Source organism: Rissa tridactyla, chromosome 4, assembly GCF_028500815.1.
Source record: "Rissa tridactyla isolate bRisTri1 chromosome 4, bRisTri1.patW.cur.20221130, whole genome shotgun sequence".
NCBI lineage: Eukaryota > Metazoa > Chordata > Aves > Charadriiformes > Laridae > Rissa > Rissa tridactyla.
In genome coordinates this window covers 65,280,403-65,301,097 of record NC_071469.1, presented here as the reverse complement: position 1 = coordinate 65,301,097, position 20,695 = coordinate 65,280,403, and the positions used below count along the sequence as shown (strand labels likewise).

At 45.7% G+C, this 20,695-nt stretch overlaps 1 protein-coding gene across 1 annotated transcript in view; it reads left to right on the top strand.

Annotated features, from left to right (window-relative positions):
- PRKCH (protein kinase C eta) overlaps positions 1 to 20,259 on the top strand; it is a 119,557-nt gene extending 99,298 nt beyond the window's left edge. Inside the window, exons 12-14 of the mRNA XM_054200116.1 lie at positions 399 to 587; positions 15,994 to 16,137; positions 17,563 to 20,259. Coding sequence (XP_054056091.1) covers positions 399 to 587; positions 15,994 to 16,137; positions 17,563 to 17,709 — 480 coding nt within the window. The 3' untranslated portion in view covers positions 17,710 to 20,259. The remainder of the gene's footprint in view (positions 1 to 398; positions 588 to 15,993; positions 16,138 to 17,562) is intronic.
- Positions 20,260 to 20,695: the final 436 nt, after the last annotated feature.

Here is a 20,695-nt window from a genome sequence, read left to right as displayed (position 1 = left end):
AAAGCCATGCCATGGGAGCTGGGTAAGCATTTCCTTCCCAGAGGCAAGGAAAAAGTGGTGTCAACCTGCGCACGTGGCTGCTCTGCCACTTCTGGGGCTCAGCCAGTTTCACTGAAAAGCCCCTTCTCCTGCTGAGCTCTAGCAATATTTCTAAGGCTTGTTTCCCAGGTGACTCTGTGAGTAGCCAAGCTAGTTCAGCCCTTGTTCAATGTATCTGATGTACCTTACTGCAGATCCGGGCGTTCACTTGTATGTTCCCGGACATCCAGCCAGTCTAGCAGAGAGCGCTGTTAGGATGTAGCAAGAACTTCTGCATTAATATTTCCAAATCCGTTTTCCTCCCCTGCTCAGTTTAAGAAGCTTCGGGGTTGATATTTCTTTCCCCATCCCTTCTTCAGATCCTGCAAGAGATGCTGTACGGCCCTGACGTAGACTGGTGGGCAATGGGCGTGCTGCTGTATGAGATGCTGTGTGGCCACGCACCCTTTGAGGCAGAGAACGAGGACGACCTCTTTGAAGCCATTCTGAATGATGAGGTCGTCTACCCAACGTGGCTCCAGCAGGACGCAGTGGCAATCCTCAAAGCGGTGAGTTCCCGTGGCTGTTTGCATGCTCTCTGTCCTGGCTTTCTTCAGCCTAAATCTAGCAAAGGAAAACAGGGCTGGAATGTGTGGGCACTCAGAAATTGCGGTTACCCTGACCCTGAGCCTTTTCTTATCTTGGATTTAAGGGTAAACAAAAAAAAAAAAGTAATCCTGCCACACTTACGTGTGTTTGCATAGTTATGTCCTTTATATGGTTCAGCAGCCAACTTGGCAGGCAAAGCGTGTGGATGTCTGTGTGTCTGGGCATTCCCCTGCTGACTTAATGATTTACAACATATGGTCGTCTTCCAGAACAGAAGCAGCAGGTGTACACAGAATTTAATCAGTTGTGATTGTATGATTTCCATGCAACTGGAGTGGTGAAGAAGTGAAGTCTTCATGATAATCCTTCATTCTGACTCTTGAGAATACCAGCCATCCCCCAGGGATTGCCATCTACCTGCATAGAAAGGCAGGTTTTTGATTTTTTTGTGTACAGCAAACAGTTTTAGGAGAGCTGTTGCTGGCTACACCTAGTCCTTGTTCTGCCATGAATTCCTAAATTTTCCCAGGAGCTCTCGTATCTGCATGCCTGACATCTTTGCCTGTGACACGGGAATGAAGCTTTTTAAGACTTCAGGCTGTGTGTGTAGAAACAGTGCCTAGTGCGCTGGAACTGTCTGGCTTTCCTCTAGTGAATCAAAAGGTGATTAAATGACAAGGGCGTTAACCTGCAAATCAGGAGACCTAACCTGGCTATTTTATGAAGGAAGACAGTGGGTTTTTCTATCTGCTAAATAAGTGGAATTTTTAATCACAGACTTCTTATGCTAATTAATTTCTCTTAGACACAGCATTATTACTACGTCACCATCTTCTAATCACTACTGTGTTTACCTCTAACAAAAAGTGAACGCGAGCTCCCTGACTTACAGCTGCGACAGTGCTTTCTAACCCATGATACTGAGAGCTCTGGAAAATCAGAACACTCAACTACTGCAGTGACATAAACGATTATAAGTAACGACCTGGCATGGGAAGCCTAGAAAGACCAGGCAATTCAACCTGGGGTCTCTTATGTTGCAGGCTAAGGCCTTAATAGCCTTAATAACTGGATTATCCCCTCACTAAAAGTTCTGGCCTCTAACCTTGAACAGGACTAGTGAGAATTCGCTTACTCTTGAGTGGTGCAAAGCTCTGAAACGAAAATCAAATTCTTCTGCCAGGAAGAAGCAATTAGATGTAGATGCTTAGAGATGCTCTACAAATGGATGCATCTAGGTTTAGAAAGCACTTGTTCCCTTTGCTTTCATGAAGAACTTTACCGTAAACAAGGATAATAGGTTTTTAGTATCCATTTCGTGGATGCTGTTATTTTGGTTTGCTTTCGTTTACTATAATTGTGCTTCACCAATTTCCCCCCATCAGAAACCACCTGATTTCTGAAGGTTGCATCCTGTTCATCTTTGCAGTTTACTGATAATAACCAAGATACATACTTAGGACGGCATTTAGGTCAGTGGGTGTTCCTGGTGTGTTTTCGAGCACTGGTATCAAAGAAAACAAAAACAACCTCAGTGCCCTGGGACCTTGTTTAGAATTCAAAGCAAAAGTATTCGTGCTACAGAAGAAGTTTTTCTCTATTTCCCTTTTTAATGTGGTTTTTTTTTGTCCTTGATACTTTCCCTCAAGAGCTGGGGAAAGAGTAGAGCAGAGCTAAATCAGTGTAAATCAGCAGGATTTTGCTGGGGTCAATACTCCCAGAGGAGGGAAGCAGAAAATCTCAGTCGTGTACCCTGCCCCGTCTGAGTGTGTCACTAGGGAATTTAGGTACTGATGGTTCAAGTCAGGCAGAGAGGACTTGAACTGAGGTCTCTCCTGCTTGTGTGAGCAAGTCAAACCGGGCATGGATTTGGAGGGAAAAAAAAAAGTGCAGAAACGGAGAATTGCTGCTGAATGGATTCGACCACTTCAGCTCATTCTAAATGTAAGTCTTGCTTTGATTTTGACTCGCCCCCCAAATGGTTTCTCTGTAGCCCCTACTTGAATACAGTCACAAGGAGTTTATGCCAGAGGAGCTATTTGGTCTGTGTCTGTAAAAGAAATTCTTTAAAATATCTTTGCTATCAGCTGACAGAGTAGTCACCAGTGTCTGGTGACGAAGAGACTGTGGAAGAGAAACTTTAGGAGCAAGCAGAGACTGCCACACCGTATCTTTTACAGTCAGAGTACAGCTGGAGTTTGCTTTGTTACAGCATGTTGAGGCTCTGAATTTGTAAATTGTCACTAGCAAAAAGTGCCTGAGCAAAGAGGGTGGCTTCCCAGGCAGCCAGAGGCTTTGGGATTCACCTGAGTGAACTGCAAAATGAAATACAATCCTCTCGTTTCCCGTGAGGGGAGTGGTATTTTGGCAGCATGTTTCACTTGCTTCATGTATGACTTTCTCATATGCAATCCAATCACGCTGTCTTGCTCACAGTCAGGCTTAGTTGGAGGGGAGAATGAAGGGACGCAGTGAAAATCGGCTCTCAAAAGTCCATGGTGTAATGGGAAGCAAATTCAAGGGGAAAGCTGCAGGGATTCTCCTTTCCGAGTCTGGTTTCAGATGAGGAGAGAAGGACTAAGCCTGTTGAGTCACGCCATGGACTGATGATCTGAAGTGGCAATGGTTGGCCCAAAGGCTTAGAAATTTGGATGAGCGATTACAATTCAGATGTTTTCACTCCGAGAGCCAGGTAACAGTAGGGGCTAGAAAGCAGCATCTCCCTAGGGAAGTGTTAGCATTGCCCTGCCTTCTGCACCCTAGATTTCTGAACTTCTGTCACAGCTGAGTCTTCTGAAGCCGAGGGTATCGTGGCATTTGTGTGCCAACCTCCAATCTTAATGTGAGCTCTGAAACACCTAGCTGAAACGCTCCTTCCAAAAATGAGGCTGGGGCAGCCTTGCCTGTAGCTGGATATTTTGGGAACACAAATGAGACTAAAGCCCGTTCTCCCTCCAACTGGTTAAAACCATGTATTTTGAAGAAAAGGTGACCAGAGTTAAGAGACTGGCCAAAAATGGTTATGTCCCACGCTAAGTGGTTTTCACGTGAAAAATATACACCAGACAAGAAAAGGGGAAGGTGCAGAGGAAATTGTCTGTGGTTTTAGCAGCCTGCACTCCTGCCCAGCATGGGTGGAATAGCATGGGGGAATCCAAAGGTTGGTGGATTAGTGTGAAACGTGAAAGGGATTGAAAGGTGAGGGAGCTCAGCTGAGGGCAAACATGACCCATATCTCAGAGAAAAATGATGTCAGCAATGCAGTGCCAAGGGTGCAAAAGAAAAACTTGAAGTTGATCTGTTTTTCTAGAGAACAATAGCCTGGAAGTGACCCTGATTCAAAAGGCAAATGCTCTGGTTTAGTGAACTCTCTGCTGCTTCGTGTCACTGAGTTCACTTCCCCCCTCCGGATACCCTGGCGCTCTCTGTACCCTGACAACACCACTGAAGTCTAACGCACACATGCACCACCACCTCCCCATCCTCCTTTAGAATTTGCGCTTGCAGATTTGCTTAAAATCCCCTTTTCTCTGCCACGTTAACATCGAGGGGCTGTTTTGTCTGAGGAATTAGTGCTTCAAAGTCAGCCGCAGCAATAATGATGCTCTGTGGGTCAGCAGGAGCCAGGTCCTGCCCTGATGACCTGTGTTTTATGGAATCATTTTTTGCTGTCAGAGCACAAAGTGAGGGAGTTGGGATTTACTTTCTGGCTTCTGCCAGCAGCCAGGAGGGAGCTTGCATGGGTCTTGGGAGCAGCAGGAGGGGGAATGGTTAAATGTGCCACAGTTTAAATCCAACCCCTTTGCCTCCAGACAGCCTTGAAGCCTGATCAGGAAGTCAAAAAAGCCCTGATCTAGGAAGGAAAAGCCTCTTCTGCCATTGCTATGAGTCCATGTCACAGATTGAAACCCAGAAACCGGGGCTTTTCAGTTAGTTCCTTAGGGTTTTTGGCTTGTTTGTACAGTTAGCGCGCACAGCAATATTCAATACTGAGGGCTCACCCGCAGTATAACTTATTCCCCTTTGCTAGGAAAACCAGCACACGCAGGTTTTTCTGGAGAGTAAGAAAAGGGCTCAGGAATATTGCAGACAGCAACCAGCCACTTCTTCAGCGGGAGAGGGATATGGGGGCCCTTCCATAACAGCTTGGCCAATTTTCATCTTGTTAATTGAAAAAGCCACTTAAAACTTTTTACATTAGGATGTCACTCCTTTGCTGCCCAGAAGAGCAAATATGAGGCCGCCTTAGGTCCCTCAGTCACTCGGGCGGCCATCAGACACTAGAGACTTCCCCACAAAGTACTATAATGAGCAGTGCATTGCTCCACCAGCAATTTCTCTTGAGTTGATGGAGGGAAGCCTGTGGATATTATTTAAAAATGTGTCCCAATTCTACCTTAAAACAAGAGATTAAGTTAGAGGGCACCGATGTTGAATTGCAGAAATGCTTTATGTATTCATATGCGTACACAGAAATAAGTTAGGTAGCAGTTGGGACTCTGTGTGTGTGTGTGATGGCTCCTGAAGAGAGATAAATTTGATATTATGTTTGTATCTATATGTGAGTTAAATCCAGGAGTCCCTGGGGAATACAGGGTTTGGGTGGTTATTTCTTGCCATTCCAAAGAAATTCTAAGAAACTTCTAATATCCCATGTGGTCAGAGCACAGGGCAGTCCAGCCTTGGCTGGATGGAGGATAACAGCTCCAGCAGAGCCCTTGGAGGCTTGCGCTGTGCTGCATGTACTTACCGTAATGGGCTGAGAGGAAACAAGATTGGAGAGATACAGAAATTTCCCTTGGGCATTCCACCCAGGCCCAGCTGAAGGAGGAAAAACCAAAGTGATCACTGAGCTATGCTGCCAGAGGAGTAAAATATCCATCCTAAGGGGATGTCACCGTGATTGCCCAAGCCTTCGGTGAGGACCCCTTTTGTGTGTGCTGTAACTTATTTTCAGAAAGGCTTTCTGGACGGTGAGCGCTCTGTGCTGAACCAGACTGGCCCCACTGCTGTAAGGAACTTGAAAATGCCATTAATGAGGAGAGAAGGCAGAGGCCAGGGTTTTCACAGCAGAAAGTCTTAGAGGCAGATTTTTTTACCATAATCAAAGCGAACAGTCTGCAGTGACAGAGGAGTGGAGGGGAAAGGCTGGTTTTGGACTGTTGGCAAGGACATCTAAGTTCAGGAGAGATGTGGATGATCCAAGCTGCGTGCTCTCTGCAGCTGCTCACCCCGAACGGAAGGTGAGGTCTTCTGAACTGTTCTTTGGAGAAGTTTATTCTCTTCATACGCTGCACTTGTTCGGGGTCCAACACCCCTGGATACTGGGAGGTCAGAACTAACTGTCATCAGCTGAGATACCATGGTAGGTGTCTGCATCCTCCCTGCACGCTACAGCAAGCAACACCTGATTCAAAATACCAGGGGTGTGCTTTGCTTGGCACATCCAAGCACAATACGTATGTGCTTTGTGTGTGCTGCCTTTGTGCCTTGCCTTTTCCCTAAGTCCTGGGCAGTCAGTTTGGCCACTGTGTGAGCTAGACCAAACCCCCAGTCCTCTCCCGAACACTTCCAAGGTGTGAAATGAGGCAGCCAAATGCTGATGGTGTAAGGTTGCCTACGTTTCCTTTACGTCACTCTCTGCAAGGCGTATGTCTCTCCTTTGCACTTACATCCTACAGATCCAGGGCAGGTTCGTTCTTTCCAGACAGAAAAAGGCAGATAATCTGTTTCAAATGCAGTGCTGGAACAGCCACAATGAACTGAGTGTTTCTGAATGAGCCAGATGCTGGGAGTATTTTTTAGACAAAGATTAAAAGGGAAAGGAACAACACAATGGTGGCCCACTGAAATCAAAGAGGGAACTAGATGAGCTCACTTCTTTATCCTCAGAGCTGACAAGCCTAACAAAGGCAGATATTAAAAATGCCTTCAAATATGCCAATAAATTATTTTCCTTGGCATCTCTTCAGAGTTGGCAGGATCCATAAATCCTCTTGCACAGTTTGATTAAGCTTTGGCTGTCAGTAAGGCCAATATTTGAATCTCTCTGTGAAACCCTATGCCAGATCTGTGTAAACTTTTTTTCTTTATTTTGTATTTTAGAAATGCCTTCATCTTGCATTTCCTGGTTGGCTCTGGAGCCTCTACAGCAAAAGCAGGACTCCGAAGCCTGTCATTTCCCAATGCGGAAGGGGTTCTGCAATTTTAAATGATCTCTCTTCTAGACCACTTTTGCTGTAGACATACACTGTGTTGAAGTGACAAGGCTGTGCTCCCCGACAGATTGCTGCTTTGTCTCTTTTGCCTGAGCTTGCATGTCCGTTTCTGTAACATGCTGCCTCTTACTCTTTGCCTCCTAATGCTCAAACAGCAAACGGCTTTCCCCAGTGATTTTGATCTCTTCTGTTGATTGATCACACCCCTTTCTGAAATGCTTCTCTGCCCTACAGTAATAGTCCCATGCTTCTGAATAATTCACCGTGAAAGAAAACTAAAGCCATCTCTATATAGCTTGCCAAGGCCAAATTCATCTTGAAGTAGTCATTAGGTCTTTTACCTTTCCCTTTCCAACAGGCTGAAATTAGCTTCTTGTTTAAGTCCCTGGCATGCAGGCTTAGATTTGCTTCATAACAAAAGCTCCTAACGCTGCCTATGGTAATGTCAGGTGTGACTCATCCTCCTCTTTCTTGCCAGAGATGGGGAAAAAAAATGAAGCAGCATTCGTTGCCCTGACTTTGTCTTCCCCCTCTTCCGTTTTCTGCTTGCTTCTACGTGCTCTGGAAGAAGCGATTCCCATGGCCAAGACTAAGACTTGGGGCCTGGGCTCACTTTTCAGCTCTGCCTCAGACAAACAGTGCAATTATAGGCCCATTTTTGGTGAAGGCATTTTGTTGAAGTCCATTAAAATCTAATCTTGGGGACAGCTCAGGGATTCCCTTGAGAACATGGGTCCGACCTGGAGACAGGAATGATCACTGAATGATGGGACCAGCTATTGCTGTGCAGCCTCCAGTGGAGCGGGCCAGCCCATCTAACTGGGAGGTCTCAGCACTGTCCGAGCTATTCAGGGCTGTAGGTCTTACTCATCCTTCCAGATTTGACCTTTCTGACCGGCTGTGTCTTTTCAGGGACTTTACAATTAAAAGAATAGAAATATAACCAAGACCACAAAAAAGTTCCTTTGAAGTATTTTCCTGTGATATTTTTTTTTCTTAATTGGCCTTTACAGGTTTGTCTGGGGCACTTTAGTCCCCTTTGTACTTGACCCTATGTAAATAGGCCACCCAGGGTTGTGTAATAGATTCCCCCGGTTCCTCTTGACAAGACTATCAGAAAAGGATTAATTGTTTTCCCATGCAACCCCAGGGAGATTTTACCACTGCTTAAAACGAGAGTGGGATCGTGCCCCCCCAGTCTCTTAATAAGTGCAATGCTAATTCTTCCTTCACGTTTGTGTTACTGTGATTGATGTATTGATTTAGTAATTGACCTGCCTATCCCCATGTTGTACCTATAGTCTAACTGGGGCAATTTAAAAACCCGGAGTTTGATACTGTCTGAGCAGCCAGTGCAGCCGGTGACCCATGTGGGCACTGGGGTTGACTCATCAGTTCTGAAAACACAGATTTCTGGAGTGACACCTTGATCAAAACTTATGTTAAATGTTCCACATATCTAATGATTAAAGTTAATTTCTGAATATTATTATTATTATTTATTACAGGAGTACCAAAGGCAGAAGTGTTGAAAATCACTAGCTATCACTGGAGCCAATGTGCATTTGATACTTGTAAAAACTTTTGCATTAGTGTTGATGAGTTATTATTTGATGAGTGGGGAGAGGCAGGGAAACAGGTAAATTTCAGCACAGCAAGGAACTTTGCAGCTATTGAGACAACATTTAATTCCCATATTTTGAGCCAAGTTTCTCTCCTGGTGATAGTCAGCAAAGTTACATCAGTTTACACTTCCAGGAGATTTGGAGCCAGATGTGTCTTTCCCACACGTGAGTTTCTCTGTCTACCTTGGTTTATTTTGCTAGTCTGTCTTACTCGGCACTGTTTGCAATACAGCTAATCCTTCTTGTTCCCTCAAGCTTTGACTGGGCAGCATTGAGCAGCCATTTTTGTACTAGGGGAAAGCAAGATCAAATTTATCTGTTTAATATCCACTGCACTGACATTTTGTCCTTCTTGCCTGTGGCTGGTGCATTAAACATGTGACTGCTGTCACGCTTGGTGTTACAGTCTTCTGGCTTTTAGGAACAGGGCTGAAGACTGTTTTTTACCTCCCTTCCCATTCCATTTTTACCTGGAATAGGAAATAACCAAGATATCACACTCTCTCTCTTCCTCCCCTCTCCCCCCCTCCCCTTAAAATGCTTTCAGGGCAGTCTTGTATGTCAAGCACACAAGGACATGGCGCTGCACTCACTGGACGTTCTGCACACTGAAGGACTTCACCCGCTCATAGCAGTCTGCAGCCAGGACCCCAGCACGGGGGTGGAGGCACCCTGTGCACGCATGGGTCGTATTCTGGCTCAGCACCACAATGAATTGCACTGGCAGGAATGAGGGCTTGTAGCTATCGATCCTGCTGCATGTAGGGTAGAAAGCCAAAATGCCACACGGCCTCTAATGGCTGCAATCAGAGCCAGTCCCCGGTGTTAGAGGCAGCATTTGAGAGAGCCACAATGACTCCTAGTCCTATTCTCAGCAGCACAATCCTCACTGAAGGTCAGCAAGACTCGGGTTCCCAAGTGCCTGGATCACACATACAGCTAAATCGCTGCAGTTTAAGTTACCAGGCACCAGCTGAGCTGCGATAAGTGTAAGGGCTTCCATGGCAGAGCTCTCCGACTACCCTACTCCCAGGGCTGTGGAGCTTCAGCTGAAATCAGGCTCCCTTGGTCCCTGTAACCTATTTGTGTGTCTGAGCCATGGATTGCTCTTGTATGGGGAAGCGAGGCACACTTGTGAGCATCGCCCCAGCAAGACTGTGATGGAGAGCGACGGGAGCCTTGCCCAAAACTAGCAAAGGACAAAACTGGCTCAAAAGAACAGCTTTTTATTAAAAAAAAAAAAAAAAAAAAAGTAAGAAAGTTTAAAAAAAAAAAAAGAAAAATAATGGTGTCACTGCTATGCTAATGCCTTCTGGCTTCCAATCATTAAAAATAATACAGACATTAACAGACAGAGCCATAGAGCCACCTTTCTTCTTCTTTGTTTAGGAGGGGATGAAGGCTAATGAAACCCCAGACTGCAGGTTTGTTTGCCTTACATAATAGGCGGCCAAACTGTTTTCAGCAACTGCAGCATTCAGGCAAGAGATTCATGGAGGGAAGCCTTAATTAGAGTAATTGCTCTATTTATATAATGATTCCCTTTTGTCTGAGATCAAATAGATCTTTGAGAAATCTTATTTCCTTTGGAGTTAATTTCTGCCCTGTTAGTTTAGCTCATGAATCTTAATGAAGATGAGCATGTTGGGTATCTCCCGATCTCCCCGCTCTCCCTCATTACCAGAGGGGAGACTCTGGGGCATTAATCTCCTGTGCTGCTGCTTTTTGCTTTGGTAGCAACATGGGAAAAACAGCAACAGCCAGGAAATGTTAATATCATGAACAGGGAAATCTTTCTTTCCTTTAACGGTTTGGGGTTGACTATTGCATTGGCACAATCTTGAATAAGGGCCCGTTGAGACACGTGGAAGCTGCGATGGAGAGGAGGTGGGACTGAAGGTCTGTCATTGTATCTGCGATGGGCTGCCCTTGAGCTCCTGGGAAAATAAAGCGATGAATTTCTCTGGGCTCCTGTTCCCTGCCTGTAAGACGGGGGAGAGCCTCCATCTCTGCCATGCACTTGCATTTGAAAGATGAGTGCTCATGGGCATGGGCTTTCTCTTACAAGGTAAAATAAACGTGCCCTGCCCGGGGCAACGGAGTCCTGATGGGAGCTGGTCCATCTAAGACCTTCTTTAATACAAGAAATAATAATTTATCCCTCTTCTAGATGGATAACAATGTAAAGAGAATGGCTGAGCAGAAAGTTGTATTCCTCTTCCTGAAGTGCATTACTTCTGTGGAGGGCTCTGGGCTTGTTAATGTTTTCCTAGAACTTGGCACAATTTCACATAATCTAGTCACTGTAATATTGCTCATGAAATTAATTGTCCTGATGCAGGTAGCACATACATGAGTTAGTTACATAAAAGCCTATCAGGGATTCCAGTATTGAGAAAGGGAATTTGTAAATTCAAGTAAATTAACGCTTGGAAACATCTGTTTTGTGCAGACATCCCGTCACTGCCTTCCAGGCCAGTAGACTGATTTGCAAACTCAGCCTCTTGAGACAGAAGTTGCAATGCTGCATGTGAGCAGCCACCGAAGTCCAGTACAGCCGTGCCCAGCAGACTGGGAGACCTGGACCCCTTCCCAGCACGGTCCAAGCCACATAGCAGGTGAAGAGGAGGACCAGCATGGGTCCCCAGTGCTCCCTCACCTGCTGGTGGCCTGAGCTCCCAGGGCTGACGCAGATTTTTCCCACTGGTTGGCACTGCTAGGTCTGCATTTTTTCCTTGTAACTTCACAGGCCCTCCGTGGACTAATCTCCAGCTTTTCATTTCTTGTCATGGCTTGCTGCATTTTCTTTCAGTAAATGTTTTCAAATGATTTTGTGAAGTCATATTTTTGGCTCATTCCAGCTGCAGTTTTTGGCTGTGATGCTGCTGAGAGGGTTAGCTGAGGTCAGTGAGAGCCTTGCCTGAGTTGTTTGCTCGGCAAACTGGTGTAGCCTAAAGAGACCCAGTCTGTGGATGCTCCCAAGGGGCTCTGTACACCGGGAGTGGAATAATTCCCCATGGTTGGACGTGATCACAGAGCAATGGCTTGATGGCTCGGTTCAAGTTTAAGATTGATAGTCTTGTTATTGGTTTTGCTGGGAGGCATCTTGGATTAGGGTGATTACATGTTTGGTTTTGCTCAGGAACATCTCTGTTTTGCCTTTTTGTTGTTACTGTTGAATTTTTTTCTCTGTGTTTCTGAGCTTGGTGTGCCAGAGGTTGAGATTTGTGATGGATTCTGTGTTAAAATGCAAAATTAGAGATACTCTATAAACACTGGGAGACGACGTTTTGCTGTGAAAAACTTTCTGCTGAACATCTTCTCTCATCAGCTGCAAAAACATTGGAGGGTTGTACTTGGAAAGACCTTTAGGGCTATCTAACCTGTGAAGCAAGAATCCAGCTCTGGCCTTCCTGTGGATGCCAGGAATAGCCAGCACTGTAAGACATTTTCCAGCTGTTTCTGAATGCAGCCGAAGGGATCAGGTGAAAGATTAGCTGCACTTCCAAAAAGCTTTCTCCTGTGCATCCTGCACATGTGCCGAGGGCAGCGTCTGTGTGCTCTGGGCACTCAGCTTTACACCTCCTGCTGCAGAAGTGCCTCTTTTATGGTTAGAGACATGGGTATAGGCTCCAGCTACTTATTTCAGAGATGACGGCTGAGCTTGTAATTAAGTTCCTCAGAAATCCCCAGTTCTTTGTTTGCTTTGCTAGAAGTGCCATCAGATAGCAGAGGCGATACAAGATGGGTGCTCAGCAGAGAAATGTCAGTACTGCCTAAGGCAGAGAGTGAAAGAGAAGGATTCATGGGCTTTTGAGCCTCAAGGCAGGATAGAGGTCATTATAGTCTTTTGTTTTTCCTGACATACTGGACAACACAGACTAAAACTTCATCTACTTCTTTGTCAGTGCAGTAATTTCTGGTTAATTTAAATAGCGTTTGAGAGGGTTAGTTATTCATTTTAGTGGAAACCAGCTTCAAAAGTTTCATCCTTTAATTTTGTATCTCTTACAGTAAGGCAGGTAACTCTGTTTCAGTGCAAGGCATTAGTACTGTCTCTGTTGGAGTCACAGTTTGCACACCTGCTTTTCAGCCCAATTGTCAAATAAAGACTGTAACTGCTTCCCAGAGAACACACCCCACCTTCACCAGGCTGTGACGCACCGTGTGTTTCCAAAATTCACCAGGAGATTTTATTGTAAGGGAAGAGCAGTAACGGCCAATCTCTCATTTTCTGTCACATCCGCTGGGTGCAGCGCGTGCGTACATCCACAGGCAGAGTAACCTGCAGGGATGCTGTGGCTGCCCAGAATAGAGGAACATATTTCATGTACTGCATGATGATGTTTAAAGCAAACAGTTTCAGTGCCTGTTCCCATGCACTGATACAACTGAGAGGTCTCAGCACAGCATACGTTTATCAGGGTTGGAAGCTAACGATAAGAGACCTACCATCCTTTGAAATGATATCCCACCCTTTTGTTGGAGCAGATCAGTATGATATTGTCTGCTGTGGAAGGGAGGCCTCTTCACGCCGTGTTCATACTCTTTTTAGAGTTCATGACTTCGATTCATTTTCAAGGTCCTGCTAGCCTGCGTTAGGGGGTTGCGGTATCTGGGAAACAAGCTTAGAGAAACTTGTCCACAGTGGTTTAGGGTGCTAGTGGATCACTGCTGGCCCTTGGTACCCTTGTCCTTCAAGGTCCTGTTTTTACAGAGCAAGAGAGGCAGCAGCACTGAGATCACGCCCGACAGCTGGGGAAGGTGCTGTTTGATCAGGTTTCCATAGGTCAGCTCACTCCTGTCAAAGGAAAGGATTAATTTGAGGCGTTTTGTGGCAGCCTGGCATCACTCTAAGCAGCCAGCCAGGAGGATGTGTTCCATCAGTGGGTGACTTTGAAGCCTTTGCTCTCCTCCTGCCTCCTTTGGACACCAAACATGGGGTAGATGGCCCCTGGAGTTACCCAACTGAGGTTTCTCAGTCTGAGTCTGATGCACAAATCAGAGCTAGCTGGTCAAATCCGAACAGGCATTTTGTTTTGAATCTTATGTTTTGCTTTTTCTCAGCTCAAAACAGCGCACCTCAAGGGTTGGCCCTTGGCTAATCCTCATTGTCCTTACAAAGAGGGTGGTTTAAGTTGCCAGAAATGCATTTACTTTGGCTTTCAGCTTGTTGCATTGGATGCCTTTGCTTGGTGCAATTTTGGCATCATGTGGAATAAAGCAAGCAAATAGGAATGTAAACACACTTTTATATCCCAGGGCTCTGAACTGGTCTGGGAATGGGCAGTCCAGTTTAGGTTTTGGTCTTATATGGTTGAGCATGAATGGGAACCCAAGCAAAGCATGTTACCGGCCCTTTTCAGAGACTATTTGCTTTCATGTTTTCTTTTTTCCTCTCCACATTTAACAGAAGCTTCCTGGTGTAATGGAGGAGGTGGTAGGTCAGGAGCCAGGAGACATGGATTTATTCCCAGCTGTCCTTCTTTCCTCTTTGTCTTGTCTTTTTGAACTGTTTTGGTCTATACCACTCTCAGTACCAGTGAGCTCTGATCTTGTTTGAGCTTTCTAGTGTTTCAGCAATGCAAATAAGAGCTAGTGAGGTGCAGATATCCATCTGTGGGGACAAAGAAGCTGGGCAGGAAATTATTAGAGAAAAATGGGGTTGCCAGGAGATTTCTGGCCTGTTTTGCAAACCAAAGAAGTTTAGTTTAAGACTTGCAAAGGCTTGTCTGAACCTAGTCTCTGAGAGCTTTTGACTTGACCCATTTCTGGTTTAGAAACCAAGCTGTTGTCTGGTGATCAGTATCCCACAGAAACTTTGGGGCAGAGTCTCTTGGGAATCAAATTGTGTTTGGGTTCTGCTGGTAGAAAGGGAGAAAAACAGGTTGAAAGAGTTGGGGAGACAGAAGTTGTGCTTGTCCCTGGGCCTGACCCTGGAAATGCTGTGTAAATGAGAGCTGAAGAGTCCAGAGAAGCATGGGAAGACCCCAGCTTCAGAAAGTCACATTGGCTTTGCTCCTGTCCTGGTGACTGCTCTTAAAAATCTGGATGCACTCAGCAGCTCTTTCTACTGATGTTTTGGGGTGGGATGCTGTAGGGAATCCCATAGCAGCACAGGTCTTCAAAGGGCTCAGGAGGTCAGGCTGGAGCTGGGTATTTTGTGCCAATGTCAGCAGAGTCTGGGGTCTTGCAAGGTCTCACAGCTGCAGATACCACATCTACTTTGCCTCTGAAGCCTCCTTAGGATGGGGTATTGAGGAGACTTCTAAAATAAATCTGTCAGTCATCTTTCTTCTCCCCACGGTCTCTCTAGGTAGGGAATGACTAGACCTTTCATCCACTTGTCCTAGGAAAATTTGTACTTTCCGAAAAGCTCCTACAGTCAGAATGAAGCTGGTCTCCTGCTGCACCTCCCCTTCTTTTCATTTCCCCATTGCTCTGATGCAGCAGACTTGGTCATTCCCAAAACAGTGACCGATTGTCTGGTTTGGCTGGTTCAGCTATTTGCTAAACATAATGCTCTTTCATCTTTGAGGAAATCGTCTGGACACCTCCACCAGAGTGGAGCTTGCTTTATGCTGCTGTTTCAATAGGCAAAAAAAAGCAGCTATTTTCCCAGTTTAAATATAACCTGATTTCCCTAATGAATTAGAAATACTTGAGGAGAGGGGAAAGATTGGTTTTTACTGAATTTTCAAGAACTATAATCCTAAATTAACAGTCCAACTAGCTCTTTTCCTGCCTGGGAAAAGGTTTCCACTCCTCCTCCAATACCTCCCTTCCCCCCAAGAAATATCTGCGGTGCTCACACTTCATCATTCTTGTTGAGACCTAAAGGGCACTGTGTGCGTGATGTACAGCTTGTCTCATTGCTCCCTGGCAGATCAGGGCGCTTTGGCTGAGGTTTGAGATTTCTTTTCACTGGTAGCAAAGTAAAAGTGTTAGAAAAATAAATCCTCTTTTAGAGTTTTACCATCAGGAGAGGAGGTGGTCACCTGTCTGCTTTCATCTGCTTGGGGCTTGGTGGGGTTCTAAAAGCCAGTGCCTTGCTCATTTTCCTCTGTTTCCTGAGATGACAGGAAGGAAAGCGTAGGCTCCTGGCTGCGCTTCAGCAGGCTGAGGTTTAGGAAAAAGACACGGCTCAGGACTGACTCCAGTCCAAAGCCTGGCTCGCTGGTGAGCAGCATTTGAGAGCGAGCTTGTATTTCTGAGAAATTAATACAGAAATAAATAACCACCAAAACCCCTGTGCAACTTCTGTAATGTTGCAAACTATGCAATTCAACTTTCTTTTCTTATTTGACCATAAGAAAAGGGACGAAGAAGAAATAACACCCCGACTTCTTCCTCTAGAGAATGAGTCAAGTTCCTTGCATGTGGTTCCAGTGAAATTGAGAAGTCTGGCCAGCAACTGGGTTCAACAGGAAAGCTGAGGACAAGCTTTTGTGCAATTGCTAATACGTCCCTCTCCTGTGGCCCTGCCAGACAGGAGGAAACAAACAGCCCTTTTTCTTTTGCAGTTCATGACGAAGAACCCCAACATGCGGCTGGGCAGCCCTGGGCAGGGCGGCGAGAGCGCAATTCTGCGGCACCCCTACTTCAAAGATTTGGACTGGGACCTGCTGAACCAGCGTCAGATGGAGCCACCATTCAGGCCCCGAATCGTACGTGAGAAGGAGGGGTGGGGGAAAGGGATCGCTTTTTTTTTTTTTATATCTCCTGGGCTCTATGAGCAGGTTTATTCCCATCAGACAGGAAGGGAGGTGGAGGAAGGGCAATCTTGACATGAAAGCCCTGGCCCGAGAGTCAGGAGGTGAGGTCTTTGGTCTCGATTTGGCTGGTGGTTGGCCACCTGATGTTGTACAGGTCGTTTTTCCCCTCCATAGTGGATTTTCAAAGCTGCTCAGCCAAAAGATGCAGGTTTGTAAAAGCAACTGTAGCAGATTAGTCACCTAACTACCCTTTGCCTTGCCCCAGATATAAAACAGGGTAAGTAATCTTCATTCTAACCATGCCACTGACCTCTTCACAACTGGGCTGTCGCTTTTTTGTTTCTGTCTTTACAGCACCCAGCACAGTGTTCCCTGCTCAGACCACTGTCAGCTGAGTGGTTCAAATGGCAAATAGGCTGCAGAGGACACAGTGCTGCCCTTTTCCCAGTGGTCCTACACAGCCCTAAAGATGCTGTCTGTGGAGAGCCTTTCCTTCCCTTTGAAATAGTCGCTTGGAGGGCCTTTGTCTGATGTGGTCGCTCTGCAAACTCATAGTGGCAGTGGTCAACCCAGTCCTGCTCCATGGAGCTCACTGGGTGCAGGAACCAGGCACTTGGAATAGCTGTAGGAGCTCAAAATCAAGCTCTTGAGTTGTTTCTTGACCTGAATCAAAGGTTGAGGAAGCATTCTCAGTCCACCATGAGCTGGACAGGATCTGGGAACATTAGACTTCAGTGTCAATAAAACATCTTGTTCTGGATGCAGGAAAAACACACACCTTGTCAAAATGTGCCACAAACCCCGTTTGTGTGTGTGCATTATAAACAGTCCCACTTTGTGGTGCGCAGCAAGGAATCCAGCACCCGGAGGCAAGCCATTTGTCTTCCCACGGCCCAGTAATTCATTATTGTGTAAGTTTAATGGCTCGCACATAGAGGAGTGTATCCCGCCAAAAACCCAGCTGAGGCTCTCTGCAGATAAGGAGCGACTCTGTGGAGTCAGCTAATTGGAAACGCAGCTGATAACTGCTTCGAATGGCTGGGTCTGTGGTGACACTTGAGGAAAGGAACTGATTTATGTGCCCTGCCCTGCCATGTCCAGGCAGGCAACCCATCAGAGGGGGTGTCAGTTAAATCAGAGAGGGGTTTGCCTGTCAGAAGCCCGCAGAGGCTCTAAAAGGGTTTACGGTGTAAGAGGGTCTGGGGGGGTACTCAACTGCTCCCAGTCCACCACCAGAAAAAGCTTTCCGTAAGCTCAGCGTGGGTTATGGAGGTGATAGTTCATTGCATTCAAGACTAGACTGAAAATGCAGAGTGAGTATCAAGCAGGCGATACGTACTTTTGACATCTCTTTCCTTTGTCTTTTCTGTTTGACAGAAATCCAAAGATGATGTGAGCAACTTTGATCCAGATTTTATAAAAGAGGAGCCCATTCTGACTCCCATTGAAGAAGGAATTCTTCCAATGATAAACCAAGATGAATTTAGAAACTTTTCATTCACAAGCCCAGAACTGCAGCAATAGCTATGGCTCTGAGGAAGGGCTCCTGAGAGGACTGGGGGGAAATGAAATGAAACCCAAGTTTACCAGAAATTTCATTCTCAAGGAGTAACAATGCACTGACTTTACATGATACAGCAGCACCACTGTCAACGTTACATTAATGTGAAATTGAAACCTTCCTGTGTTTGTGGGATTTATGCAGCTCTTGGATCAAATATTGACAGGGATGGAACAAACACGATATTGTAAATAGCTGATGCAGACAGAGAATTGAATGCTGAGCTAGTTGGCTCAGCCTGAATGTCACCACTTGCAGTGGATTCGAGGAGTCGGCGTGAGCATGAAACAAGCGTCTTGCAGCTCTGAGCCAAACAGACTTATTACAGTTCGATTGTTTGCAAGACTATTTTGAGGAGTCCCAGCACTGTCCAGCATTTCGGACCTGTGATCCATCAACCCATGGCCTCACTGAAACAGATGTTCCTTCTGACTTTACCTGTTTCTGCAGTATTTATTTCTTTCTGAAGGACAAATGGCTCTTTGCCACTGTTCGGGTTTCCATGTGAAATATTTCATTGTGCTGACTAGCAGAAGGAAAAAAACAAACGCCCTGTGCCCCACGCAGATTCTTCCAAATCAAAGGGAAGTAATGTGCTTGTAGTGTTTTACTGTTTGTGCGAAATGAAAAGTTTTAGTGTTTGCATTCTGTGAAATGCCTTTTTACATCATGCATCTTCAATGCTCCTTTCTTTGCCTCCCAGCTGTTTTCAACTATAACGTAACTTGTAAAACCTTACTGTTTATTTAGGCCCATTCTATTTAATTATGCTATACAGAGCCCCTTTTGTGGGTTTAGTGCCTCATTAAAATTTTGATCCAAAGTGGTAGCGCTTAAATTATTTGTAGCGTTATTGCAGTGGGAGCCACAGAGCTGGCAAACGGCTTGAAAGCAGAGTACAACCAGGTAACATAAACCAACAGGTAACATAAAAGGACAACTTGCTCCCATGAGAATGATAAAACTTATCTAAGAAACAGGGTGACTTGGTTTCGTTTAGATTTAAGGTCGTCTTATTCACAGGGCACTTGTTATCAGTTACAGCCTCAAGCCTCTGCCACAGGCAGACTGAGACAATTTTTCAATGTGTTTTGTAGAAACCAGACACTTGAGGAGATGGTTCTGTGCTCTCCCTGCTCTTCTGAAAGTTGGATGATTTTTCTGTAGCTCCATGGAACACCTTTGCACTCCTTGCTTAGCTTCAAACTCTATGTCAGGATTATAGCCTCTTCCTTGGGCAGCTAAGAATTGCTGGAGAAGAAGGATTTCTGACCTCTTGCGAAATGGATCGTGTTTATGTATTGCTAGTCACATGCTTTAACTTGAGAGAAGGGTGAGGTGCAGCAGAGAGGGACGCTTCTGCGCAGACCTTGCACCACTGCAACTGTGGAGGTGACGGACAGGAGCATAAGCCTTTGTCAAGTAAATTACACAGGTACAACCCCCGTTACAGCACAGATGCACCAGTATGTATGTGCTCACCTGCTGTGAGACCAAGTTAGAAATCAAAGCTGAGATCTACATACAAGTGATACCTCTTCCCACCCAAGCCCTCTCTACTTGACCGAGGCCCTTTTACTTCTACCCCTAAACCGTCTTACTGAACTATTTGACAGGTGGGGCTCAGGTTCAGTTACCCTTGGCCTCCTCTTGCCTTTGTGCTTTTGTGTTACACCTGTTTCTCCCTCTTTCTTTCCTGCATCTCCTCTTCCATGAAAGCACAGCTTCATCCTCTGGTCTTCCCTCCCTTCCATTGGCATCTTCTAGCCACATCGCAGCCAGTCAGCCTCTCTTCTCTTTGCTGGTCTATAGATAGCCAGCTCCCTCAAAGAGGGGCAAGACGGGAGGAAAGACAGGTTGTATAGTGTAAGTGGGAGAAGGAAGAGTGGATATACAGAAAAATGATCCAAGAACCAGTCATGCAGACTAGCTTGAATTAGTTTCCCATATAGAAAGAAATGGGACAGGGATGATTGTATTTGCATGAGGGGGCCACTCTGGCATCTTATTCACGTGTGAATTAAGCGTAGTGTTCACCTGTCTGGTGCAGACATGACCCTAGGCAACTCCTCACTCAGTTTCCCACTCAGTTTCCCAGCGTTATGACTGCAGCAGTGCTTACTTGGCAAGGGGTAAGTGCAGTTAAGTTGGCCACCCAGAGCGGGAGCACCAAAACTTTCTAAGAATTTTGTGTTGACAGCTTTTTGACTCTCCCACTATTGAGGATTATGAACGACCTCTCCTTCCCTGGACATCAGTGCAGGAGAACAGTAAGTGAAACACTTTTTTGCTAGCATGTTGATAGCATCCCGGGGTGTCACTGGTTGTGTTATTCCTCGGGCCTTCTGGACTGATTCCTGCTGGAGAAGTTAGTGCCATAGTCATCATCAAAATGTGATCCTGTCTTCATGGCCCCAGGATCTGAGCAGCTTTGCTTACACCACTGACAGTATGAAGAATGTGCAATAGTGACCTTTGAAGACTTTTATTGGTGTAGCAGTACCCGCCAATCTGTGTCCTGAAAGCCTGGGGAATGGAAACTAAGACACCTCTGTAGATGCTCTGTTAGGATTTTTGTGAACTGTAAATCAGAAAGCTTGTAGATAACTGGAAGATATAAAATGGTGTCTAAGGACGCCCTGGGGAGCAGGAAAAGCTCCTGCCCTGGCCAGCCAGTACCTGCTTTGTCCCAGGGCTTGTTGGCTTGATGGGGCAGGGATCAAATCATAGAATTGTAGAATATCAGGTTGGAAGGGACCTCAAGGATCATCTAGTCCAACCTTTCGTGGCAAAAGCAGAGTCTAGACAAGACCCAGCATCCTGTCCAGCTGAATCTTAAAAGTGTCCAATGTTGGGGAATCCACCGCTTCCCTGGGGATATTTTTCCAATGGCTGATTGGTTCTCATTGTGAAAATTTTCCCTCTTGTGTCCAATTGGAATCTCCCCAG